The sequence below is a fragment of the Rhizophagus irregularis genome, chromosome 7 (assembly GCF_026210795.1).
Source record: "Rhizophagus irregularis chromosome 7, complete sequence".
In the NCBI taxonomy this organism is placed as follows: Eukaryota; Fungi; Glomeromycota; class Glomeromycetes; order Glomerales; family Glomeraceae; genus Rhizophagus; species Rhizophagus irregularis.
This window is the reverse complement of record NC_089435.1, coordinates 2,648,139-2,673,773: the sequence shown is the minus strand read 5'-3', so window position 1 is coordinate 2,673,773 and position 25,635 is coordinate 2,648,139. Positions and strand designations below refer to the sequence as shown.

The 25,635-nt window shown below is 32.0% G+C and overlaps 7 protein-coding genes across 7 annotated transcripts; 4 read left to right on the top strand and 3 right to left on the bottom strand.

Moving 5' to 3' along the window:
• Positions 1 to 1,148: 1,148 nt before the first annotated feature.
• OCT59_027368 (uncharacterized protein) lies at positions 1,149 to 1,873 on the top strand (the record flags this gene model as incomplete). The annotated part of the gene is made up of 2 exons (XM_025316581.2): positions 1,149 to 1,428; positions 1,509 to 1,873. 2 exons carry the CDS (start codon positions 1,149 to 1,151, stop codon positions 1,871 to 1,873), a joined length of 645 nt encoding a protein of 214 aa, XP_025180253.1.
• A 982-nt stretch (positions 1,874 to 2,855) lies between these two features.
• Positions 2,856 to 3,629, top strand: OCT59_027367 (uncharacterized protein; the record flags this gene model as incomplete). The annotated part of the gene is made up of 1 exon (XM_025331920.2): positions 2,856 to 3,629. The coding sequence occupies one exon, from the start codon at positions 2,856 to 2,858 to the stop codon at positions 3,627 to 3,629; it is 774 nt and encodes a 257-aa protein (XP_025180254.2).
• A 3,008-nt stretch (positions 3,630 to 6,637) lies between these two features.
• OCT59_027366 (uncharacterized protein) lies at positions 6,638 to 8,044 on the bottom strand (the record flags this gene model as incomplete). Its single annotated transcript, XM_066136907.1, has 2 exons — positions 6,638 to 7,254; positions 7,483 to 8,044. The coding sequence occupies 2 exons, from the start codon at positions 8,042 to 8,044 to the stop codon at positions 6,638 to 6,640; spliced, it is 1,179 nt and encodes a 392-aa protein (XP_065993344.1).
• Positions 8,045 to 8,113: 69 nt separating this feature from the next.
• Positions 8,114 to 8,665, bottom strand: OCT59_027365 (uncharacterized protein; the record flags this gene model as incomplete). The annotated part of the gene is made up of 1 exon (XM_066136906.1): positions 8,114 to 8,665. One exon carries the CDS (start codon positions 8,663 to 8,665, stop codon positions 8,114 to 8,116), a length of 552 nt encoding a protein of 183 aa, XP_065993343.1.
• A 1,121-nt stretch (positions 8,666 to 9,786) lies between these two features.
• Positions 9,787 to 10,212, bottom strand: OCT59_027364 (uncharacterized protein; the record flags this gene model as incomplete). The annotated part of the gene is made up of 2 exons (XM_066136905.1): positions 9,787 to 9,867; positions 10,045 to 10,212. The coding sequence occupies 2 exons, from the start codon at positions 10,210 to 10,212 to the stop codon at positions 9,787 to 9,789; spliced, it is 249 nt and encodes an 82-aa protein (XP_065993342.1).
• A 6,389-nt stretch (positions 10,213 to 16,601) lies between these two features.
• Positions 16,602 to 19,092, top strand: OCT59_027363 (uncharacterized protein; the record flags this gene model as incomplete). The annotated part of the gene is made up of 6 exons (XM_025323467.2): positions 16,602 to 16,847; positions 16,917 to 16,989; positions 17,059 to 17,222; positions 17,304 to 17,631; positions 17,707 to 18,941; positions 19,090 to 19,092. 6 exons carry the CDS (start codon positions 16,602 to 16,604, stop codon positions 19,090 to 19,092), a joined length of 2,049 nt encoding a protein of 682 aa, XP_025180259.2.
• Positions 19,093 to 21,350: 2,258 nt separating this feature from the next.
• On the top strand, positions 21,351 to 22,046 carry OCT59_027362 (uncharacterized protein; the record flags this gene model as incomplete). The annotated part of the gene is made up of 1 exon (XM_066136904.1): positions 21,351 to 22,046. The coding sequence occupies one exon, from the start codon at positions 21,351 to 21,353 to the stop codon at positions 22,044 to 22,046; it is 696 nt and encodes a 231-aa protein (XP_065993341.1).
• Positions 22,047 to 25,635: the final 3,589 nt, after the last annotated feature.

Sequence of the window (25,635 nt, the reverse complement as noted above, 5' to 3'; positions counted from 1 at the left end):
ATTTTTCGCATGTAATAAAAAAAAATTGAATAGCAATGTACAGTGTATTAGTTATAATATAGAGGTCCTGAATCTCGAAGATAAATTATCATTTAAAGATATATATTCGCCAAAATCATGTGGGTGGCTTAGATATCATGCGCAGTAAAACGTCATCTATACTTCTCCGCAGTAATACGTCAACCGGCTCATGTGAATCTGCAGAAAGTTTTAGTATACAACTTCCCCCCTATTTTTTATGAAGATCCTGATTATAAAATGATTCGATTTTTCGTAGATCGGATATCTACGCCCAAAGATAAGCGATCAAAGGGGCTAAACACATGCGTCTCCTGAAAATAGGGGGGTGAAGTTACGCCATTGCTCCCGATAATTTTATCCTAGAATGGCTAATTTTTCGCAAAAATATTCATGCGGAACTGCCTGCGGAAATCTGAAATTTTTTATAAATACCCGCCTATTTCCTTACAACAGATTTCATGTTTTGATCTGCATTTACCTATGATAATGAAGGTTTTTTATATCGAACTGCGCCACGAAGGAAAAGAAGTCCTATATTCTTAAATTCGAAGCAAGAAAAAAAAAATCTAGATAGTTATTTAGTACTTCCTTTGGTCTTTCTTTAGATAAAAATGTAATAAGAGAATAGTACTTTAGCCGAAGCGCTATGCATAATATAGCTTATTCACATACTGTACATACATAATAGTAAAGCTACCTAACGAATATCTCAATAAATTTTTATTAATAAAAATCTTCTCTTGCGTAAGGTCTCACGGCCAAGCATTTACGAAAAATATTATTATCGTTATTGTTTGAAACATGTTGTGGGGATATGGGGGTACGGGAATGCACTAACTTTTTTCGTCTTTAGGTACAGACGCCGGAGAGGATCTTGATAATTTTCTTTTTTCAGAAATAGGGGGATCTTAAAGGGATCAGGTAAAATTATGACAACATTTCACGATTATTCCAGATCCATATTTCGATGCGGATTCTCTATGCTAGTATATATGGGCATTTAATTTTGCCTGGCGATTGTAAAACATATAAAAGGGATATTTCTAGAGAAGCGCTTTGGTATTTCTTTTCCTCCAACAAGAATAATTTTGCATATATCAAAAATCAATCTAAAACAAACTAAAACAATGTTCTCAGATATTTTTTTGTTTGCTGTTTTCAGCATCGTAGTTATTATTTTCGAGATGATAAGCCATGATGTCCTAACTATGGACATGATCCAGGGAATTCTTTCGGGAAATACAAGCATTTACATAATCCTTGCCATCGCTATCTTCCTTTCTCGTAAATATCTAATGGGGATGCAAGATAAAAACAATAACCTTGAAAGAACCCTCCTAACTTTAAGCAATGAGCTCCAAAGAATACGTACAGAAGCTGAATGGCGAAATGATGCTTCGTCCCAAGGTATGACATGTGATAGGAAAAAGAATTAACCGATATGCATAATACTTACCTGCGCCGACTGCGCCTTATTTTTTATCTAGCTGGATCGAACCGATTCTCTTCCACAAGTCACGTTTTCATGGGACAATGTTCTGAATATACGGATGAATATGAAACATACTGGGTCGAGTTTACGGCTCTTTTTAATAACAGGAGGAAAAAGGAAGGACGTTCTCCAACGCAATTGTACAATATTTTATCAATCGAAACTGGTCTTAGTGCTAGTACTTTAGCTAGTTTTTACCGTCACCAAAAATCTCCAAGAACAACTTCTATGGATAAAATTATTGCATGGGTTGAAAAGGAGGGAAATAAGAAAGTAGTTAGTTTTAGCGATAGTAGCAGTAGCAGTAGTAATAGAAGTAATAACGGTACCATCTTCAATGGGGGTAGTAGTGCGAAATAAATTGATGCTGGGACTCTCATTTTATGGCCTAGGATCCGAGTACTACTCCCTCCCTCTTAGAGTGTTTATGACTCTTTGTGCATCATTTATTTCATCTGCTATCTTCCTACCCATTTTTTTTTTTATATTTCTTAGCCGGAAGGCATCTATCTATCTATCTAAAAATTTTAATAAAGCTCCGAATGTTATTTTTAAATAATAAATTTTTGCATGCAAGATTTTTGCGCAAAACTATATCTAATAAAATGTTCCATACTGAATATAATCATATTACTGATAAACTCCCAGTAAGCATAAGAGATAGGGCGTATCAAAGGCTCCTAAATCATTCGCGCAAACCCATTCCTCTAAACCAGATTTCAGAGAAAAATAAGCGTATAGAGGATTATTTGCTCCATACATTAGAGATTTACCAGAAATCATTAGACCGGAATCGTAAAACTATGGATCGGAAAAAATTACGCCCCCAAAGTTGGCCTGAATGCCCGGCACCCTTACCATTGCCTATTTCTTACGTCACAGACAATGGAACACAAACAGGTAATATTGTATGTGATCATGAGGCGGAAATTAATAGCCGGGTTAATGTCCTGCAAAAGCAAATGCTTAAATATAATAAAGAAACCTTTGGCCGATTTATGCAAAATCTGTCTAGGGAACATGAGGAACGAATTAAGGCTAATAGTCAACTGCGCTATGAAATTATTGAAATAAAGGCGCAGGTGCAGGGGATAGAAAAAGCCCTTGCTTTTATGAAATCGTCGGAAAATAATTAGCCGATCATCCCATGATTCTTGGTTCCATGTTAGCGCTATGATGGTGTTATGGAGCTAAAACTGATCTCATGTAGTACAAAAAATGAATGACGATATTCTAAAGAATAAGTTGCTAAAGAATCGTCAGAATTCATTAAAAATACCATAAAACTCTGAAATTGCTATAAATCACTAATTTACTAATAAATAGTTATACTAGCGTAGCTATGCCCGGTGCTATGGTTAAGATCATATTAGATAAGATTTATAATAAAACTGTGCCTAAACCTATCAATCTCCGCCCCGGATATGATATGGAACATGTTTTTAATGGTCCTCAAACTGATGAATATCGGTATGAAAAAGTGGTTGAAATAGAAAAACAATATGATTATTTATCTATTATTAGACCTCATGAAACACCCCAGCAATGGGCTGATCGTATAAGAGGTTCTCTGCAAGAACTACTTTCTAAGCGAGAATATAGTGTATACCATGTGTACTGCCTTTTCGCTTCATTTGGTCAATTAAAATCCAAAACATTCTATGTTAATGGTGAGTTATTTGAAGATCATTTCAGATATCGTAGACCTAGTGTCCATAAAAGTCAGATGGCTATTTGTTTCAAATGCTGGAAATTGGTGAAGATTACCGAAGTAGAGCCTAGAAAAGTATATTATAGTGGTTGGGGCAGATGGGCCTATGAAGTTGAGTCTGAAGATTTGATGAAGAATCATTGGAATTACTCTTGTTTTAAGGCTAAGACCGCAACCATAGCAAAAAATACTATGTCAAGTGCTCCAAATTTCGAGCCAACTTGTATTTCACCAACTTCTTATCATTCATCGGGTCCCAGCCAAAGGTGTTCAGAGCCAGGGGTCACAAGTAAAGTATTTATGTCGTCTCTGTATGCTAAACAAAATAATTTACTACCATCCATAAACCATCTTAATCAGCCAGTGTTAAAATTAGAAGATGGAACGGAAATCACAATTGTTTAGGAGGAATTTTCTGAGAATATTCTTAGTATTTTTTTTCCCAGAATCTAGGCCTGGCTAATTTTTTGGCTAATTTTTTAGGCGGAAAGTTTTGCTGGAAACAAATGGAATACCTAAACTTCTGGGAAAATATGGAATTTCTGGACTTCCTGGAATATTTTTTTTTCCGGGAATTTTCCAAGACTATATACTTACCCTATTCAAACATATGGCCAGCCAACTACATTTCAATGATCACTATAAGAGTTTGCTTGACCAATTACCCCCATCCATGAAAAAGGATGTATGGTTACGCCTTACAAACTGCAAAAATAAACCATTATCTGAGGAGCAGGTTAGGGGTATCCATCCAGACATTGAGGAGTTGCTTACTAGGGAGGTTAATAGATACCATAACAAAAAAAATCGCCAGAAGATTAAGATTGAAGCAAATGCGATCCCAGAGGGATCCTCCACCTTATTTCGGCTAGATGGATTTGAGAAACAGTTAGAGGAACGTGAGCTTCATGTACAGCAACGGGAGAATAATATTAAGAAAACTATTGAGGCCCAGGTTGCTGAGGAACGTAAACATCTAAAAGATGAATATGATGCTCTTAAGTCTCGTCTGGAGAGTGAATATAATAATTGTATGGTAGATATGAAACAGAAAATATATTCATTCAAACATCAGCTAGAAGAGCAACAGAAATCCGGCTCAGATGACTTGGAGAGGCAATACAAATCTCGTATCTGTGCTTTGGATAAATCTAATGCTGTGAAAGATAAGGAGATTGGCAAGTTATCAGCATCCCTATCACGATCTAAAAATGAAATAAAGGATCTTAAACATGTCCTTTCTTCGGTTAAAAAAACTATCAAGACATTGGATGATATTATCTATTCTAAAGACCAAACAATTATTGCCTATTATGATGGAATCCGTTCTATCAATCCTGACTGTATAGATAATACTATAGAGCCAACTATCTTTTATGAAAAAGAAGCCAAAGTATTGTGGACTAGATGGCATGATGACGCTAAAGATGATCTAAACATCCGAAAAAAATATACTTTTCGAACTCATGTCTAGGCAAGGCTTAACCGAATGGGTACCATATTTTTTTCTAAATATGGGTTTGATAAACTTTGCATGGGCTTTATATGAGAATTCTTGACTGCGCATGGGTCTGCCAAATTTTGCATGGGCTTTACATGGGATTTCTCAACTGCGCATGGATTTTTTCGTAAAAAATGTTGCCTAAGATTAGCAGGATATCTAAATTCCTTTCCACAATACATACAAGTTCGATCAGCTAGTTTTTTTTTATAGGTTCTGGATCCTTCCCTACAGTAAAAACATTACGCTGGGATTTATGAACTGATAAGGGGATAGTAATAGTCTTCCCATTTCGGCTTGCCTTAAATTCCCCCTTCACTAAGGGTTCCCATCCTGCACGATACTGCCATTGTGTTCCAAGAATAAATAGTGATAGTTCTTTTCCACTATCATCATATTCTGTAGGGACAACAGAGAATTCATCCGGAATGGTGTCTCTATTTTCTCCATCCTCAATAGTTATAGGAACACTATCAACTGTACCAAGGGAATGGGACTTACTCGCAACTCCATTAAGCCTATGAATCTTTTTCTTATCTATTTTTAGACTAGTGCTCCTACCGGGTCAAGTCGGGTCGGGTTTTGAGAATATATTCGACCCGACCTGAAGTGAAAAAGGAGGGACTCGTATATGTTCAGGTCACACAATTTTATAACCCGAAATCGACTTGACCCGAGTGTAGTTTAACCCGTATAACCCGGGTTCAAACTCGAATTTTTGGTTAACCAATAATAAGAAAAATTGACCTACAAGATAATGACAATGATCATCATGTAGGTTGCACAACTTTTATCTATCGTATTTAAAGTTATATATTATTCAATTACATTTAATTTTAAACTTAAAAGAATTTACATTACATATGTATAATTAACTATTTAATTAAGATTAGAATTAAAATTCAAAATTTTATTAAATACATCAATAGAAACTCAATAATACCTTTATTTCTGCCAGAATTTCAAGCACATGCTCTAATTGTTTCGTTTTAACTTAATAAAGGTGCGAAAAAAAAGATTTGGATAATCAAATGATTATTCGGGTTAAAACCCGGGTCAAGGAAATATATGACCCGACCCGTCGGGTCGGGTCATGCGGGTCATGCGGGTCACGAGTCACTCAAAATTACAAGTATCGACCCGATTTAAAAGTCGAGTCGGGTCAAAATAACCCGGGTTAACTCGGATTATTCGGAGCACTATTTTAGACCCAAATGTTTTGCAACATTTTCTGAGACTATTGACGAGCCTGATCCACTATCAATCATTGCATAGGGTATAGTCACGCTCCCCACCTTACAGGAGATGGTTGCAACGTCGTCAGCATCCTTTATTTGTAAAAAATTTATCTCTAAGGGCTTGGGCCAATATATTTGGCTATTTTTTTTTTGAGCCGATGCATAAGCCTTAATAGCATGTTCTAGCCGGATGTTCTCTGGTAAAACATGACTAGTGGATGTAGTATTAATTTCCTTAATTTTAGTCGAATCAGCCATAACTATATCTTCTTTAAGACTGGGGGCATTCAGGATAGATTCATTATTATCTGGAACTTGTAAAAGAGGCTTCTGCTCACTATTTACTGCCTGCAATAGTGGAAATAAGATGTCTTCGAATTTACTTATAACATTTCCCCATGCTAATTCCCTTCTTTTAACCGTATCATTCGACATAGCAGTATTCAAGCAATGGTCTTTTATTTTGGTGAATATCATATTAATAAATTTCGAAATTTCTATAAGAATCTCTCTAGGACAATGAGGGACTAATGATGATATTGTAGATTTTAAGGCTATTTGAAACATATAATTTTCAGCCATAACTATATTGCTAGTATGAGACTTGGAAGTAGGGGACTTCTTGGTTGCTCTTTCTTTCGTCTTGGCACGGTCCTTCTGGGACCCGCTCTTTTTCATAGGTACTCCACTTCGCACCACTTTTTTTTTGATGCATAGCAATTTCGAGGTTCGTCATCATTTTTATCAACATATTCATCATATTCTTCATCATCTTCTATTTCCTCTTCTTCCACCACTTCTTCCTCCACTATGTATTCTTCGGAGTCTTCAGGATCTTCTACCTCATCTTGGTATACATAGTTAACTTTTTTAGTCCGCTTGCCTTTGGGGCAATTAACCTTTGTATGACCAGCCTTTCCACATGCTGAGCAATGCCGAGTTTGCTTTGCAGATGCTTTTGGCACTACCTTTCGAATAACTTTCTTTGTAGCATAAGCACTTCTGGACGTAAAAGGGCTTTTTCTAACATGGGCAGTTGTGCCTCCTAACCTCTTTTTAAGTTCTTCGTAAATAAAATTTTCTAATGTAGCGTCATTTATTCCTATTCCTGTATAAGCTAAATCTCTTGCTAACCGAATTTTAAAATCATCTTTTTGTGGTTGAGTAGTAAAGCTAACTGAGGTTGGTGCAGGAGCTTGTATTCTTTTGCCTGCACTTTCATGCCATATATTGCGTAAGTCTGTAAAAAATGCATTGACGGTAGCAGGGGTAGCAATTCTAACTCTCATTTCTAAATCAGAAGGCAAATGATTAAATAGATAAGGTAAGGCATCAGCATCTTGCATTGCTTGTACTAGTGGTTTAATTCGTTTTTCATAACTATCTGGGGTATCTGTTTCAAAGAATTTTTCATTTACAAGAGCAAATATAGCACTTCGGTTAGTCCCTACCATAACTTCTCTATATCTTTCACGCAACCAGTTTAGGAAGAGAGGTTCAGTAACAATAGCTGGATTACCTCCGGCATATGGATCATTAGCAGGAACAGGTGCAAATCTACCTGTCATCTTATTTATCATAACTTGACATCTTACACCAGGATTAAAACCAACAACAGCTAAGGGACGTGCTGTCTCATTTATATTTCTAAGCCTTTGATAATATACATCTGGTGGTTCCTGCCCATCATAACTGGGTAATTGTGCAAGTAAAGGTGATAATGTATGCATAACATCTTGAATAGTAGCCATGTTTCCGAGTGGGTTGTTTTGTAAATTCAAAATAATTTGTCGTGAATTTAATTCCCTAGCCTTCCATTTTTGGTATCTATTAAATACCCATGCCCGATTGAATTCTGCCAAGTCGGCCTCAGCTTTGCGCCTCCTAGCTAATATTTGGAGAACTGCCTTCTCTCGTACTAATATATTAATCTGATTCTGCTTTCTAAAGGCCATTCTTTGACCATTAGTTTGCCTTTCCTGAGCTATTTGCCACCAACGGCGACGCTCATTTGCCTCATTATTATATGCTATAGTTAATAATTGAGCTCTTCGAAGACATTCATTTCTAACATTTGCCATATCATTAAAAAAGTTATTTATCTGCCCATTAGCATTATTGAGCAAATTATGAGCAGTATTAAGCTGGCCTTATAAGTTAATAGCATCTTGAGCATGCCTTTGCATATGACCACGAACAGTTGTTAATGAGATCCGTATTCCATTCAGAGTATTTTTTGGATTAAATGTCGTATCCACCCCATCAATATAATTTTCAACCCGATCTAAAGCTGTACCAATATTTCTTAAGATATCTGGCAGTGCCATTGGCGAATTATTAATTTGGGATAATTTTTTATCTGTAATCTCCCTAATTCGCTTCTTAAGCTGATCGACTTTGTCTTCTAGCCTTAAAATATGGATATCCTGAGCTGTGCTGGCATCATCTTTATGCCTTAAATCCTGCAATGCTTTGTAGAGACGCTGTTTAAGAGATTTTATCTCGGACTTAAGAGATGCTATCTCGTCTTCATGAGCTAAGATTGTTGAATCCTGGTGAGATAATGTCCTATAACAGGCTTCTAGCTCCCTTGAAAGGGCTTTTAGCTTTTTATTCTTAAGTTTGTTTTCGCCTATTTCATCCTCCAATTCTTTGCGCAACTCTTTATTAGTATCTAGGATTTCTATATATGCTTGATCCATGTTGATTCCTATAATACAGATAAATACCTCTAGAAGAGACGAACTTGATGTAACTACTACTTTGCAAAAAATTTACTACCAGCCTGCTGGCTATCAGAGAAATGCGAAAAAATTGTTTGAGACCTCTCAAAAAGCTGGGTATGATTTTAGTCTAGACGAAGTGAGGGATTGGCTCGAAAGACAGGCTATACACCAAATACATAAACCTCGTCCTAGATATATTCCTTGAGCAAGTTTTTGCTCTATCACTATACCCAATGAAGTACACCAGGCGGATGTTCTCTATATGCCCTATGATAAGATAGGTCGGATTACATATCTTTTTTGCCTTAATATTGTGGACGTAGCTTCGAGATATAAAGTTTCTGTCCCTATAGGTGCATATAGTGTCAGGGATAGGCAAGGGATCTTAACTTCAAAGACTATTGCTAGAGCGCTTAAGGAGAAATATGATGACCCTGAGTGCCCTCTTATTTGGCCGAAAACATTTTTAACAGATAAGGGTCCAGAGTTTAGAGGCGATTGTGAGAAATTAATGAGAGAGCATAATGTAAAAATTCAGAAGGCCAAGTCTAAGCGTACTATGGGTATTGTTGAAAGTTATAACAAGACTTTATCTAAGAGATTATTTCGTATGCAGGATGCGCATGACTTATTAACATTGCATTTATCTGAAAAATTTCAGGCTTGGGTAAAGAATCTGCCTATAATTGTAGAAGATATTAATAATTCTATAACCCGACTTATAGATCTATCTCCAGCTATGGCAATAAAAAAGAAGCAGGTCATTTCCCAGTCTTCTAAAACTCGAGAAGGGCCTATGGGCTATGATGAACCGCGATTAACTTATGATGTTTTAATAAGATATTTGCTTGAACCTGGCGAGTTAGAAGGAGATAGTAAACGACGTGCAACTGATAAAAATTGGTCTCCACAAGTTTACCATATTAAAAAATTACTAGTACAAAAAAATCAGCCAGTTCTTTATTGGCTTATAAATAATGAAGGCAATAGTCCTGAACGATCATTTGTACGTGAAGAATTGCTAGTAATTCCTCATGATACTGAATTGCCACCCCAGTGGGTGCTAACAAGTTAAGAAAGTTATCAGATTTGCATATTTAATCATCTGTAAGTGACATGTTAAGAAGTCCTTGAATAATTCCTTTCGCATTCTCTTTGGATATTTCACATTTTTCTTCCTAAGATATTTTATAATAAAGGCTATATAATTTCTCTAGTTTAGTACGCAGTTCCCCCCGATACCATGTTTGAACTTTCTCTATTCCTGTATTATATGATAATTCATCTGGAACTTGTTTTCTTGCAAGATACCTAGCATATCCATCAGGATTTTCTGCCAATCACAATTTTTTTACAGAGCTAAGATGATCTTTAACAAATTTACTATTCTCTTTAAATTTCTGGCATATTGCCGTTTCCAATACTTCTAGCAATACTTTCTCCACTTTTTTTGCTGGCCCTTCTGGCATCACTTGAGATAAAGATTCCATTCTTTTATCTGAATCCATAATATTAGATGTCATCTCGTTTTAATAACCTCAGAAAATATTTAATTTGTAAAATAACAGAAAGACATGGCATTTTATTCTTGTCCATACACCTATATTGATGGTCGTGTATGTGAAAAAAAATGTTACCGGAAAGAAGGATGCCATATTCATTGGAAAAGACGAACTCGTATTCCTTGTGGTGATTGTGGCATACTAACGGCTTCTTCTTATGGAATGTGCACCAAACATGCTGGAAAGTATTATAGTAAAGCTAATTATTATAAAATCAAACTTCAGCTCAAAAAATGGGGTCAAATATCCCAGGCAATCCAAGAACTTCAGGACAAAAAACGTGATCAAGCATCCCGGGTAATCCAAGAATATGTCCGAAACTGGCTATATAGACCTGGTGGCCCAATGATGAAAAAAGCCGAGGCAAGATTCTATATTACAGCTTCTAGGCAATAGAAGTCTTTTATAAATATGTTTTTTTGATATTCAAGAACAATAGATTTTTTCTAATACTGTCTCCGGCCACCTACCCCGCCCGACAATTCACTAAACGTGCCTAATGGCGCAGATATGGGTCTAGGTCTACACACTTTGCTCTGCAACATTGGCCAGCAGACATTGTTGTCTTGCCGGTTAGAAACATGAGTGATCTTATATGCTTTCACGATTTGCTTTATAGTTTGGTTACATACTCCGCTTCGCTCCGCAACATTGGCATTCATATTTGCCTCATATATAGCATACATTAGAATAGGTAGCATATGGGTCGGAGATAATAGCATCCATATTCGCTTCGCCCTAAAGGGCTTTGCTCATATTCCTGCTATTATCCCCTCCCGTCGAATGCGTATTCATAGGCGTCGCCCTAAAGGGCTTTGCCTACTCATACTTATTCTCCTATATCGAATGCGCATTCGTCGTCGCTCTGCTCCTCCTCATGCTTGTTCTCTCTTGCTTAGGGATGGCAACGGTTATAATCATAACCGTTTAACCGACCATTTAACCACATTTAACTGACCGTTTAACCGACCATTTAAACATTTGACCGACCATTTTTAACCGTTTAACCGACCATTTGACTAATTATTTAAGTAAAATGGTATAACCGACCGTTTAACCGACCGTTTAACTGACTGTTTAACCAATTTTTTAACCGACCATAACCGACTGTTTAAATTTCTATAACTGATTATAACCGACCACAACCGACCATAACCGACCGTTGCCATCCCTACTCTTGCTACCTAAGCAGTATGCTATTGGGAGGCAATTTGTATACCATATCTTGCGTACATGCTCCGCTTCGCTCCGCAAACTGCAAACACTATTTGCCCACTTATTGTATTTACAATTTGCTTACCGCTCCACTTCGTTCCGCATACAGTAAGCTTATTTGCTTTCAAAAAACCAGTGCTAAATAAAATATCAAATTAGTATTTATACAATTCCAAAGAGTTTAGCTAAGTAAGATTACAAATTAGTATTTCTGAGATTGCGGAGTCTCCAGCTAGGCAGGAAAACAAATTAGTAATTTTAATGAGCTAGAGGTGCAAGGAATAAAAAAAGAATACAAAGTAATATAGCAAGAAGGCACTCTGGGAGGCGTACTCCTCTAGTGGGAACTGCCCTTGTCCCCCCATACGTTTAATATGATGGAGAAAAAAAAATTATTTTTTTATTGAATAAAATATGAAGTCGTGCGATCAGAAATCAATAAATAGCATGTCTTGTTGGAATTATCTTTTCCATAAATAAATAAAAAATTGTATATATATTAATATTAGTTAATATTTATTTTCTTTACACTATAATTATGGCATATCAATACTCTTATAGTGCAAAGAGGAGATTATAGTTATAAGTTGTGATTTTACTCAAGAAGGTATTAGTCTCAAAGTTCTGGCAAAAAACGACATTGCCATGGGTCTGGGATATCTATTCACACGGGTCCCAAAATTCTGGCAAAAATCAATATTGCAATGGGTCAGTTTTTATCATATAATTATAGAAAGTAATAACCTGATGTTATTGTTCAGTCGATTAGAAATATGCGGGATTTTACTTACCGATATTTTCATGAGACATCCAACATTGAAATCAGTATTAGTAGCATTAATTCCTATTGGTCACCGCAGTATAACTCAGTTATTGGATGGGGATATAACTATTCAATACCAATCAGAAAAAAGAAATATAAGAAAAAGATGATAAAGAAAGAAATAAAAGACCTTTGGTATGGCGGTCACGCGGGTGGTGGATGGGCTTTGGCGTTAATTTAACGTTAAGAAACGAACGTTAATGTTAACGTTAACACAACAATATTAAAATTATTTTAATAAAATATTAATTTCTGAAGTACTTTAAAAATCTTTACATATTAATAAAAAAATATATATTTAATTTTTTTAATTTTTGTGATGTATTAATAAAAAAATATTGATTTTTACAATAAAAGCGTTAATTCTTGCGAAACATTTTAAAATTATTATATATTAATAAAAATATTAATTGTTAAGTATTACAGAATTATTATATCCAAAAAAATATTAATAATAACGTAAAAAAAAAGATAAGTTCTGAATAATGAGTATTGAAATTTTCGGTATTTATGATTTGTCAGGATTGTCCCTATCGACATCGGTCACTATATATATATGTAAAAAATATGTAAATTTATATACAGTATAAATATAAAAATATATATATATGTAATAATATAATATATTCTTATTTGATGCTTCGATGTAGGACATTATCCCTTTGAGAATCATAGCTTAATGGTCAATCCAGATTGAAAAATAATATACGGGAAATCACGATGGATTGACATTGATAAAAATTTCTTTCAAAGAAAAAATGCTCTTAAACAAGTGATATAAATAAGCCAATTCTCTTACACGTTAATGGCATATACTGTAACAATTTGAACATTATTCATAACAATCATAATTTAGTCATGAGTCATAATTATATAATTTACATTGCATTTTCCTTATTATTCAATCAATTTTTAATTTACCATTATTTAACAACTCTACTAATAAAAAAATTAATTCCATCCTTTTTTACATAGGTTCTCAGATTCAGAATGCGACATTTTCACCGAGCAGAATCACAGTCACGACTTATATCAGTGATAAGGATGCAAATGGAAGAGAAATATATACTCACGCAATCGGTCACTTTACCTTTATATCATATACTATATATATATAATTAGTTATCGTAAAAATAACGAAAATTTCAGAGTGCATGTTCTAAAGAAACCCAAATTTTTTAATTCCCATCATTGTGATGACAAAGGTAATTCCATTCACGTCGGACTGGGATTTTGATTCAAAGTTAACCCCTCCAAAAGGAACACATGTTGTTATTGAGCTATCAACATTTTGTACTTTATCGATGGGCGTAGGAGAAATAGGTTGTCACCATTAAGATATATCCTTCAAAGCAATAGCGTGATGGATAATATAGTACAGAACCTCTAAGCTCAACTACTTGTTATTTTATAATATTAATCGCTTTGAATTACTAATTTAAGAGGATTCATAACTTTTTTTTTGGTTATAAATTGAATAATCTAAATAATTTATATTACTTTAGTTAGTAAAATCTATGCGAAATAAAATCGTATTTTATAGCTTCTTGTATTCGGAGGTGAGAGCGGAAACGTAATAGTTTCCGCTTGTGAACTAACAGTACTGTAACTTGTAATCGTTGATGTATCATTATCGGAGTGGGGAGTTCTTTTGAAGGAACAAATCTGGTTGTGAAAGTAATTTGCTGTCCTTGTTCTGAAATATCAAAGAAAGAAAGTATCGTCTGGGAAGAAGTACTGTAACACCTTCGATGATCGATCGCCGCAGTGATCACCATGTGAGATATCTGTACCAAGCGGCACGTTCATAAAAATCGGGTAAGCTGCTACAATCGTGGCGTTTCTTTATTTAGGGTTGAACTCTTCTAGTACTGAGAGGAAGTGTAGGTTAAGGTAATTTCCGTTGATTCTTTCTTTTTTTTTACGGCGTTTCCAATTTTTGAAGGTTTTACGGACTTTCTTGGCAGTTTCCGTATTATGGCTAGTGCTCCTAACGGGTCGGGTTGGGTCGGGTTTAAGGGATATTTGAATTCGATTCGAATATTCATGTGATTCGACTTGAAAATTGAGATCGATCAACCGTGTAACCCGAACTTGACTCGGCCCGATCATAGTTTAACCCGGATAACCCGGATCAAATTCGAATTTATATTAAATTTATGATCAGCTAAGTTAATCATCAAGTTACGCAATTTTTTTACGAAAAATTTTACAATTTTTATTGTAATAATGTTTATTTATTAATTAATATAAAATTCAGTTTAAATTTCTTTGATTTTTCACACTTACCAAGATTCCAAACTCATACATGCACGAACAGTTTGTGTTTTAAGGCTGCATCATTTTGTTGCCAGTAGATCAGCTCCACCAGAAAAAATTCGTTCTACTGGAACACTTGTTCAATAATATTATCAATAATTGCATACAATAAGCTTATTTATCAGATAACCTTGGACGTATTGGAGTCATCAATTTTCCGTAACCAAGTCTTATTAACTCTAGAGTTTTAAAAAGAATTATGAAATAATATTAAATATATATTTTAAATTAAATACAATAAAAACTTTTACTTACGAACAGTTAAGACACATGACTTCCTGATGCGTATTTGCATCTTTATTTTTTCCGAGTTGATTTGTTGGTTTAGTAATATCAAGATTCAAAATTCGAGTCGGGTCGATCACCCGGGTCTGATCCGACCCGTACGGAGCACTAAATTTATGGCGTGGACCATGAACTTTCCACTATTTAAGGCACATGTTGAATTCGTTTAATAATAGTAGGATTAATTTTCTTATTCCTTGTATGCAAGAGAAAAATGGTTTAATCTATTATTCGAGGATTCTTGAGACGGGTAAGACGATTCCATCTTTCCTTTTGTTGTTGAGAACGAACTGACATATCGTCGCAGTCGACACACAGAAAAAGTCTTCGTAGGTTTGTTGTTGTTCTTGATTATAGTACCGTTGTTGAACGTTGTTGAGAAGTGTGGGTGTTGTTTAGAGTAAAAACCGCTGAATATTGGCCCATGCTTTTTCACAATAACTCAACAAAAATAAAATAACCGAGAAATATAAGAAAATATAAGTCTTTATTTGTTTCAGTTGTATTTGTGCTAAAAACTCTTCTGGGTGTTTTTTGGAGAAAGGTCCCTTACTCTTAACTTAGAGAAGTGCGGAACGATGCAAGGCGAGAAATTGTACCAAAAATTACGAGAAAGAGTCAATTAACGCGTTTGCATTCTTGAAGAAGGGAAACTTAACCTAAGGTATAGAACTTTAAAGGTCAGAGGGATAGTACTATAGTAGGTATACATAGGAAGGTCAGGTCCTGATCATTTGCGGCAATATCATGTAGATCGCTTCCATTTGTGGATAATGCCGACCAGCATTACATAGTGCCGGCCCTGAAGAAATGCGTAGAGCTAATAGTAAACGTGTGCCGATCTCCCTAGACTATATATATATAACTCGGGGTCCTGGGATAGTCTTGGTATATCAATAATAAAATAATACATAATATCAAGAAGTATACCGCAACTCTATCATCGATACTATTGTACAGTAGATCAGGTTTAGGTTATAACAGGATTTGACTGTACACACTCTATATTATATTCTTTCGCTTTTTCGAAATAAAATTAAGTTTCCTATTTTTCCTATCGTCTTGCCCTTCTATGCTTGGTATACTGTAACACATGATCCCTGCCTACGTAAAATCTTTTCTTTGTTTCTGATCGACCTCTTGCACAATGAATCGAATCGTCTAGACTTCCATGAGGACTATTCTTCATTGGTACATTGCGATCTACATTTTTTCCATTTTTGTTTGAAAGCGCGTGATGTCCGCGATGCTGCCCGATGCATCTGAAGATATTATTATTTTTTATAGATTTTGTTACTTTGATTAGTATTCTTCTGTATGTGTAGTTTCAAAATCTGCTGAATTCCATAACGCTTTAATTTCTCTTTTATATTTCCTTATTTCTTGGTCATATTTGTTTTCAAAACTTGTTTTGTTCTTCTGGCTTTTTTTTGTTTCGTCTCATCTATCTACTAGTTAGTCTCATCTATCTAGTTCGTCTCGTCTATCTAGTCCCATTTCTCTTATTTGGTTTGGTCTTTTATAGACTTTTCGCCGAATTTTTCTAACTGGGAAACCTTTCTTTTGATATCGTTATACCCATTTTATCGTATAAAAAGTTTTTTTTTAAAGTAAAACATTACTCCTTTGCTCTCATATTTAATTAAGCAGATAAGGAAGTACTATAAGGTTTCAATTATCGTTAAAATCGATAAACAATTTATTGAGAATGTCAAAAGAAACGAAAGAGACTGACCCTAAAGAACCAAATTATTATATCAAGTGGTTAGAAAAATCGATTGCAAATGAATATCTCAATTATTATGAATATTCTGAATTTAAAAATTTAGAATCTATAGGAAATGGTTCACATGGAAATGTCGTTCGTGCTAATTGGAAAAATGCTGGAATTTTTTTTGCTTTAAAAACTTTTAAATATTATGACAATATAATGTTAAAAGAACTTGTTAATGAGGTAATTAATCTCAATTAACTTTGTTATAAATTTCAAATATTAAAATTAAAATATGGTTTTCTTTTCCAGATAAAATTACAAAAAAGAGTTGATTATCATGAAAATATTATACGGTTTTACGGCATCACGAAAGTGGAAACTGGTAAGTTTCAAGTTCTAGCATGTGCTACAATAATAATTTGGTTTAAAATACTCTCTTTTTTTTATCCAGAAAAATATTCGTTAGTCTTGGAATATGCCGACAATGGTACACTAAAAAGTTATTTAAATAAGCATTGTAATGAACTTAATTGGATTGATAAATATCAGTTGGCATTTCAACTAGCAAATGCGGTAGAATGTTTACATGATTGTAATATAATTCATCGTGATCTGGTAATAATGAATTAATTTTGTAATTTGATAATAGATTAATTTATTATATTCGTTTTAATAAAATTCCATTTATTATTATAGCATGGAGATAATATACTAGTACATCAGAAAAAGATAAAGTTAACAGACTTTGGTTTATCAAAAAAAATTTCTGAAGCATCAAGCAATACATCAAAAATACTTGGCGTAATACCTTTTATTGATCCGAAAAAGTTATATGAACAAGGTTACAAATTAAACAAGAAATCTGATGTATACAGCATCGGAGTTTTGATGTGGCAAATTTCAAGTGGCCGTCAACCATTTTCTGATTATGATTATGACGTAAGTTTGTCCTTGTCCATAGTAAATGGAAAACGAGAAAAAACTATTGATAATACTCCTATAGAATATAGTAATTTATATACAGGTAATTAATATTTTTAATATTTTAATTTTATTAATTCATTGATCGAAAGTTTAGTAATGTAATTTATTTAACTAGAATGTTGGAAAGATGATCCGGATGAACGTCCAAATATACAGAATGTCGTTTCTATCCTTTATGAAATAATATTTCCCAAACAAGAAGGTATAATTAATACTGTTAATGTTAATAAAGAAAAAGAAAATAATCAACTGGAAAAATGTGAAACGACTTCTAAATCAATCGAAACCGTGGATTTAAATAATGAATTGATATCATATACTGGATTAAATATAAGTTGTGAAAATAATTTATCAAGTACATCAATTCAAACAAATATGTCAAAAATTTCATATGGGTCAACATTTGATAAGACTAATAATATAATTGTTCAAAAGTTAATTAAGGTTATAAATAGGAAACATGATAAGGAAAGTATTAATTTTCAAGATTTTCAACGATTTATCAATCAGCAAATATTAGAATTGAATCAAAGTTCAGATAATCTCGTTAAATGGCTAACTAAACAAGTAAATCCACAATATATTTATTTACTTGGACTACTTTATTATTATAATATTGGTACAGAGGAAAATAGTACAAAAGCATTCAAATTATTCTTAAAAGCATCTGAAGACAATTATTTGACTGCACAAGTTTATCTTGGAAAATGTTATTATCATGGATTTGGAATTGAGAGTAATAAAAACTTGACATTTAATTGGTATCAAAAATCTGCAAAGAATGACAGTATTATTGGACAATTCTATTTAGGAAATTGTTATGAATTTGGCATTGGAACTGCAAAAGATATTATAAAATCAGTACATTGGTATAAAAAAGCAGCTAAAAGCGGAAATAAAAGTGCAAAACTTTATCTTGCAAACTGTTTTAGGTTAGGAAAAGGAGTCGAAAAAGATGAAATTAAAGCATTTAAATATTATGAAATTTTGGCTAAACAAGAAATTTCAGATGCTCAATGTCAACTGGGAAATTGTTATTATAATGGGATTGGAACAAGAATAGATAAAATACAAGCTAAATGTTGGTATGAAAAAGCAACAAACAATGGAAATATTATTGCAAACGATAATCTTTTAAAGTACTATAATAAAAGGCAAAAGTTAAAAATAAGTAATATTAAAGAAATTAAATTTCAAAAAAGACCAAGTTTTAAAGGTTTCAGGAACTTTATAACTAAATTTACGAAAAATAATCAAGATAATATTTTTAGCAAAGTTCGAATAGTGGCAGAAAATGAAAATGAAGGGTTACCATTTGATTGGATTAGTCATTATAAAAAAAATAAAGGTGTAAGAAGAGATGGGAGAAATGCTTTTGAATTCCATAAACTTTTAGCTGAACAAGGAAATATAAATGCAAAATTTCAACTTGGTTATTGTTATGATGAAGGAATTGGAATTGATATTAATAAAGTAAAAGCATTTGAATTATACAAAGTAGCAGCAGAAAAAGGAAATAGTGAAGCACAATTTAATTTGAGTTTTCTGTATGAATTAGGAGAAGGAGTTGATAAAAATGAAGAAAAGGCATTTGAAATAATTAAAAAATTAGCAGAAAAAGGAGATTTAGATGCAAATTATAAGCTTGCTTACTACTATAATAAAGGAATTGGAACTGAAATTAATAAAGTAAAAGCATTTGAATTATGTAAAAAAGTATCTGAAAAGGGGAGCAATGAAGCACGATTTAATTTAGCTATATTATATCAATTTGGAGAAGGAGTTACTAAAGATGAGAAGAAAGCATTTGAATTAATGAAAGATTTAGCAGAAAAAGATGATGTAGATGCTCAATTCCAACTTGAATATTATTATAAAGAAGGAATTGGAACTGAAATCAATAAATCAAAAGCATTTGAATTAATGAAAGATTTAGCAGAAAAAGATGATGTAGATGCTCAATTCCAACTTGGATATTATTATGAAGAAGGAATTGGAACTGAAATCAATAAATCAAAAGCATTTGAATTAATGAAAGATTTAGCAGAAAAAGATGATGTAGATGCTCAATTCCAACTTGGATATTATTATGAAGAAGGAATTGGAACTGAAATCAATAAATCAAAAGCATTTGAATTAATGAAAGATTTAGCAGAAAAAGATTATGTAGATGCTCAATTCCAACTTGGATATTATTATAAAGAAGGAATTGGAACTGAAATCAATAAATCAAAAGCATTTGAAATAATGAAAGATTTAGCAGAAAAAGATGATGTAGATGCTCAACTCCAACTTGGATATTATTATGAAAAAGGAATTGGAACTGAAATCAATAAATCAAAAGCATTTAAATTAATGAAAGATTTAGCAAAAAAAGATGATGTAGATGCTCAATTTCTACTTGCTTATTACTATAGTGAAGGAATTGGAACTGAAATCAATGAATCAAAAGCATTTAAATTGATGAAAGATTTAGCAGAAAAAGATGATGTAGATGCTCAATATCAACTTGGTTGTTACTATGATAAAGGAATTGGAACTGAAATTAATAAATCAAAAGCATTTGAATTATATAATATAGCTGCTAAAAAAGGAATTACTATTGCACAATTTGATTTAGCTATATTATATCAATATGGGAAGGGAGTTAATAAAGATGATAAAAAAGCATTTGAACTTATAAAAGATTTAGCAGAAAATAATGATTTAAATGCTCAATATCAACTTGGATGTTATTATAATAAGGGAATTGGAACTGAAATTAATAAATCAAAAGCATTTGAATTATATAATATAGCTGCTAAAAAAGGAGTTACTATTGCACAATTTGATTTAGCTATATTATATCAATATGGGGAGGGAGTTAATAAAGATGATAAAAAAGCATTTGAATTAATGAAAGATTTAGCAGAAAAAGAATATATAAATGCTCAATACAAACTTGCTTATTACTACAGTAAAGGAATTGGAACTGAAATCAATAAATCAAAAGCATTCAAATTAATGAAAGATTTAGCAGAAAAAGATGATGTAGATGCTCAATTCCAACTTGGATATTATTATGAAGAAGGAATTGGAACTGAAATCAATAAATCAAAAGCATTTGAATTAATGAAAGATTTAGCAGAAAAAGATAATATAAATGCTCAATACAAACTTGCTTATTACTACAGTAAAGGAATTGGAACTGAAATCAATAAATTAAAAGCATTTGAATTAATAAAAGATTTAGCAGAAAAAGATAATATAAATGCTCAATACAAACTTGCTTATTACTACAGTAAAGGAATTGGAACTGAAATCAATAAATTAAAAGCATTTGAATTAATAAAAGATTTAGCAGAAAAAGATTATATAAATGCTCAGTATCAACTTGGATATTATTATGAAGAAGGAATTGGAACTGAAATCAATAAATCAAAAGCATTTGAATTAATGAAAGATTTAGCAGAAAAAGATAATATAAATGCTCAATACAAACTTGCTTATTACTACAGTAAAGGAATTGGAACTGAAATCAATAAATTAAAAGCATTTGAATTAATAAAAGATTTAGCAGAAAAAGATTATATAAATGCTCAGTATCAACTTGGATATTATTATGAAGAAGGAATTGGAACTGAAATCAATAAATCAAAAGCATTTGAATTAATGAAAGATTTAGCAGAAAAAGATAATATAATTGCTCAATACAAACTTGCCTATTACTACAGTAAAGGAATTGGAACTGAAATCAATAAATTAAAAGCATTTGAATTAATGAAAGATTTAGCAGAAAAAGATTATATAAATGCTCAGTATCAACTTGGATATTATTATGAAGAAGGAATTGGAACTGAAATTAATAAATCAAAAGCATTTGAATTTTATGAAAAATCGGCCGAAAATGGAGACATTAGTGCAAAATTTCAACTTGGATATTGTTATATAAATGGTATTGGAACTGAAATTAATAAAGAAAAAGGATTTGAATTATATAATGAGGCAGCTGGCACTAATATCCGAATTAACCTTATTGAAAGTGATGAAGAACTAGTAAATGATTTAGACAAGGTTAATTATTGGTATCATAAAGCTGCCGAAAATGATAATAAACTTGCATTATATAAACTAGGTGAATTTTATGAATTAGATAAAGGTGTTGATAAAAATGAAAGACGTGCATTTGAATTCTATATGAAATCAGCAGATCAAGGATATATAGATGCTCAATATAAAGTTGGGTATATTTATAATTATGGAACTCAGATTGATATTGATAAAGAAAAGGCATTTAATTACTTTAAGATGGCTGCAGAGAGAGGAAATGTTGATGCACAATATAGCCTAGCATCTTTATACGAACGAGGAGAAGGAGCCGAAAAAAATATTGAGAATGCTATTTATTGGTACAAAAAAGCTGCAGAAAATGGATGCCAAGAGGCTGAAAAAGGTTTAAATTTTTTATTAAAATAGATAACATAAATTCTAAAAATTTTATCTTAGAATCTCGATTAGACTGATTTATTAAAGCAAATGCAATTAAAAAGATTTATTTCACCCTAACTTAGATAGTAACTTAGATAGGACCCAGAAATATATATATAGGGGACAGGTGGCGAAAAATTTTTTTACTATGAGCTGTACGCAGTGACTTCTATATGAATAGTACGTATAATTGACACCTGATATTGAAAATCCTGCAAAAATACGCAAATAAAACTCCAGACATTAAGTTATAAAGTTATAAATTATTTTATCATGATTTTATATTATTTATAAAACCAAATACTAATGTGAAAAATAGAATTTATTCTAATTTACCAAAATTTCACTTTTTAACCCTTAGAAATTTCTTTCAATTAATACCAAATATTACAATGCGCTTAACGTACAGTAAATATACAGTATTATATATATAAAATTAGCCCAAAATACGCAAACTAATTTTTTACATATAAAAATTTTGATAAAAAAAACGCAATCTTGATGACCTAACTATGGATGAAAAATTCTTAAATTGTACGCAAATCACCGTCTAATTCCACTATGATGACGACACATCTGTGTACCCTACCTACCCCTGTATATGTATTTTCTGGGACCTACTTAAATATGTATATACAGTATGTACATTTATTTATGTAATGTAGAAAATTATTAACAGTAAATACTATGTCATATTTATTTGGTTAATAAGACGTTAATACTACATCTTTTATCTTTTGGAAAAAAGATTTTGGAATTGTTTACTAATATTGCTAATATGAAAGCACGTAATTGAAATAAACTATTAATTGTTCACGGTTAAAATCCTTTTACAGCAAGTGGTGTGAGCTAAATCGTTTGAGTCGTTTGAAAGCGCTGATGGAAAATATTACTTAATTGAAATCTTTTCCCCTAGCCATATTTAAAAATTAATGTTATATTGTGCCCAGATGAGGATTAAGTTTACGTCTAAAAAAAATTTCTTCTATTATCATAATTATATTCACTTTCTAAATTTTTCCAATGAATCAAAGATTTCGTAAGAGCGAATTTGTATTCTTAATTATTCTTAATATGTTTTAATTTTTAGAGATATATTTATTAACAATTATATTTATAAATTCCAATTACCTAGTATGCTAGTTTAAAGTCATAACTTCGACTTGTTAAAATCCGTAAAGGACCCATTTGTAAATCAATAATGAAATAATTTAAGAAATTTGTTAAATCATTCAAAATACAAATTCCTCCCCTCTAATCTTTACTAATTGTTCGTTGTATTTACATATTCCAAAATCAAAAATAGAGTTCATTTTTTAATTTTTCAAAATCGTGGTTTTTAAATATACCGATTTCAAAAAAGTGTAGGGCACTAACCATTTGAAACAACGATAACTTAGAGAAATCAGAAAACAAAGCCAAAAAAATCTGAATTTTCTATGTTTATATTATGTTAGAATTTACGCCAAATGGTGGCACAATAAAAATAAATTATCTATTATAAAAAAAAAAACTCACTGTGGCAAGTTAAAACAGCTTTAAATTTTGTATACTTAATATTTATTTTCGTAAGAAAGTATTTGCCCCTCTCTTAAAAGAATAGGCTAGTTTCATTTCTAGTAATTGGTAACCATTTTCTAAGGCAAATTTAAGTTCCTCAGAGAAGAAAAGTCCACTAAAGGTCCCTCCAGGACAAATTAGTCTACCTTGTAATTTAATTGGTAAAAGTCCAATGTATTCATTAGCAGGAGCTCTCATAACATTTTTAGCTATATGTATTTCCGTACAAAGTTTCTGTCTTATCAAAATTCAAAATTAAAATCATATCGTAGAAGACGAATAACGTGATAAGATTTTTATGTATTACTGTGTAAAAGCATCAATTTTAACAATCCTCTCACTTTTCCAATTTTTTTTTTTCAGCATTCTCTTACTCTTTCGTACAAAAAATAAATAGTTCAAAACAAATAAGAAAGTGAAGGTAATGAGAACAAAAAAGGAGAAAGTATATTTATAATACTCTTAAATTTAAGTCCTTAATAAGTTGCAATAACCGCAATAATCATTAATCAGAAAAAAAAAAATAATCTATAATTCCATACCAGATGATACATTCTAACTTCGAAATTTTAAACAAGCCTTTGGTGGAAGCATTTCTATGACGAACTAAATTTTGCTATTTTATCTCCTCGAACAAACATTTTAACACGTCATATTATTATCAATTCTGATTATAAAAATAATGAACACTTTTGGAAGGGATACCTCGATCTTCATCATCTTGAATGTGACGTAGATTTTGATAGTCAATTGAGATGATCTGTTGTTAACTTTGTAAGAATAACACATGCTGTACCAACTGGTACTCTAATGGTTAAAAGTATTTATCAAATTTGAAAAAAAATTTTATTTCATATATTAATCAAAGCAAGTGAGCCAAGTCCAACATTAATTTTAAGTAACCAATAATAAGTCTTATAAAGATCAATACTAATTTATTTATTTTATGTGAAGTTGGCAAGATTAAAGAAATAGCTATATTCGATCCGAAGAAAGACAGCATAACATAGAACCTGTCATCTAGCAAAGCCAGACCCTTACTTCTAATTAAAAGAATCCTGAGGTTCTACCCAATACCACGACCAATAAAGGAGTAATAGCCAACGCAATGGTACAACTAAAAGAAAAAAAAAAGACCTAAATTATAAGAGATTCTAATATTTAAAGGTGTAGGAAACTAGACATTATAAATAAATCGTTCGTCTAAGTTAATACGGGAGGTATAATTATTAAAATCATTAGATTCTAGATGTTTATAAAAAGTACCACTATGTAAAAATTAGATGAAAAAAATAAAATATAAAGAAAATATTTGTGTAATTTAAAATTTCTAAAATCACAATAAGGATTAATATAATTATGATCACAAGATCGATGTGTGCGAGTTTGCGTAGATGTGGCATCCGCCCAGCATAGCGAACATGCTTATATCACCTTGCTGATCATTTGCCGATCATATTATATGTAATATCACACTAATTTTGAGACTTTATTCCAGGCCATAAATATTCTAAAAAATTATTTTAAATTGTTTTTTTAATAGTATAATATATTAATAATTTAGTATAAAAATTTTGTAGCAAAATAAAATGTGGCGCCAAAGTTAGCTTTTAGGCCGAAATTTTCAATATTTGATATATATGCTGATCATTTCCTAATCGGACTTTGGAGCTTCGGGCGAAGCCACAGATGTTCGGGCGAAATTTGAAACTTTTACAATATATTAATTAGGTATTCAAGAATTAATGGCTAAAATAACCAAGAATAATTTTTAATAACCAAGAAGTTATCATTAAATAAAGACTTGCAATTGTTATAAGGTTAATAAAAAAATGCTTAAAATTTAAAAGTTTCTACTAGTAAAAGTTATCCAATAGTAATGCGATCCAAATAAAATTTCATATACAGTAATTTCAAACCAATATTAAACTGTATGCAAAATTTGAGTATATATTATTATGTAGAATTTTTCAATCGAAGTTAATTAACTTAATTATTGCGAAGTGATAAAATTGAT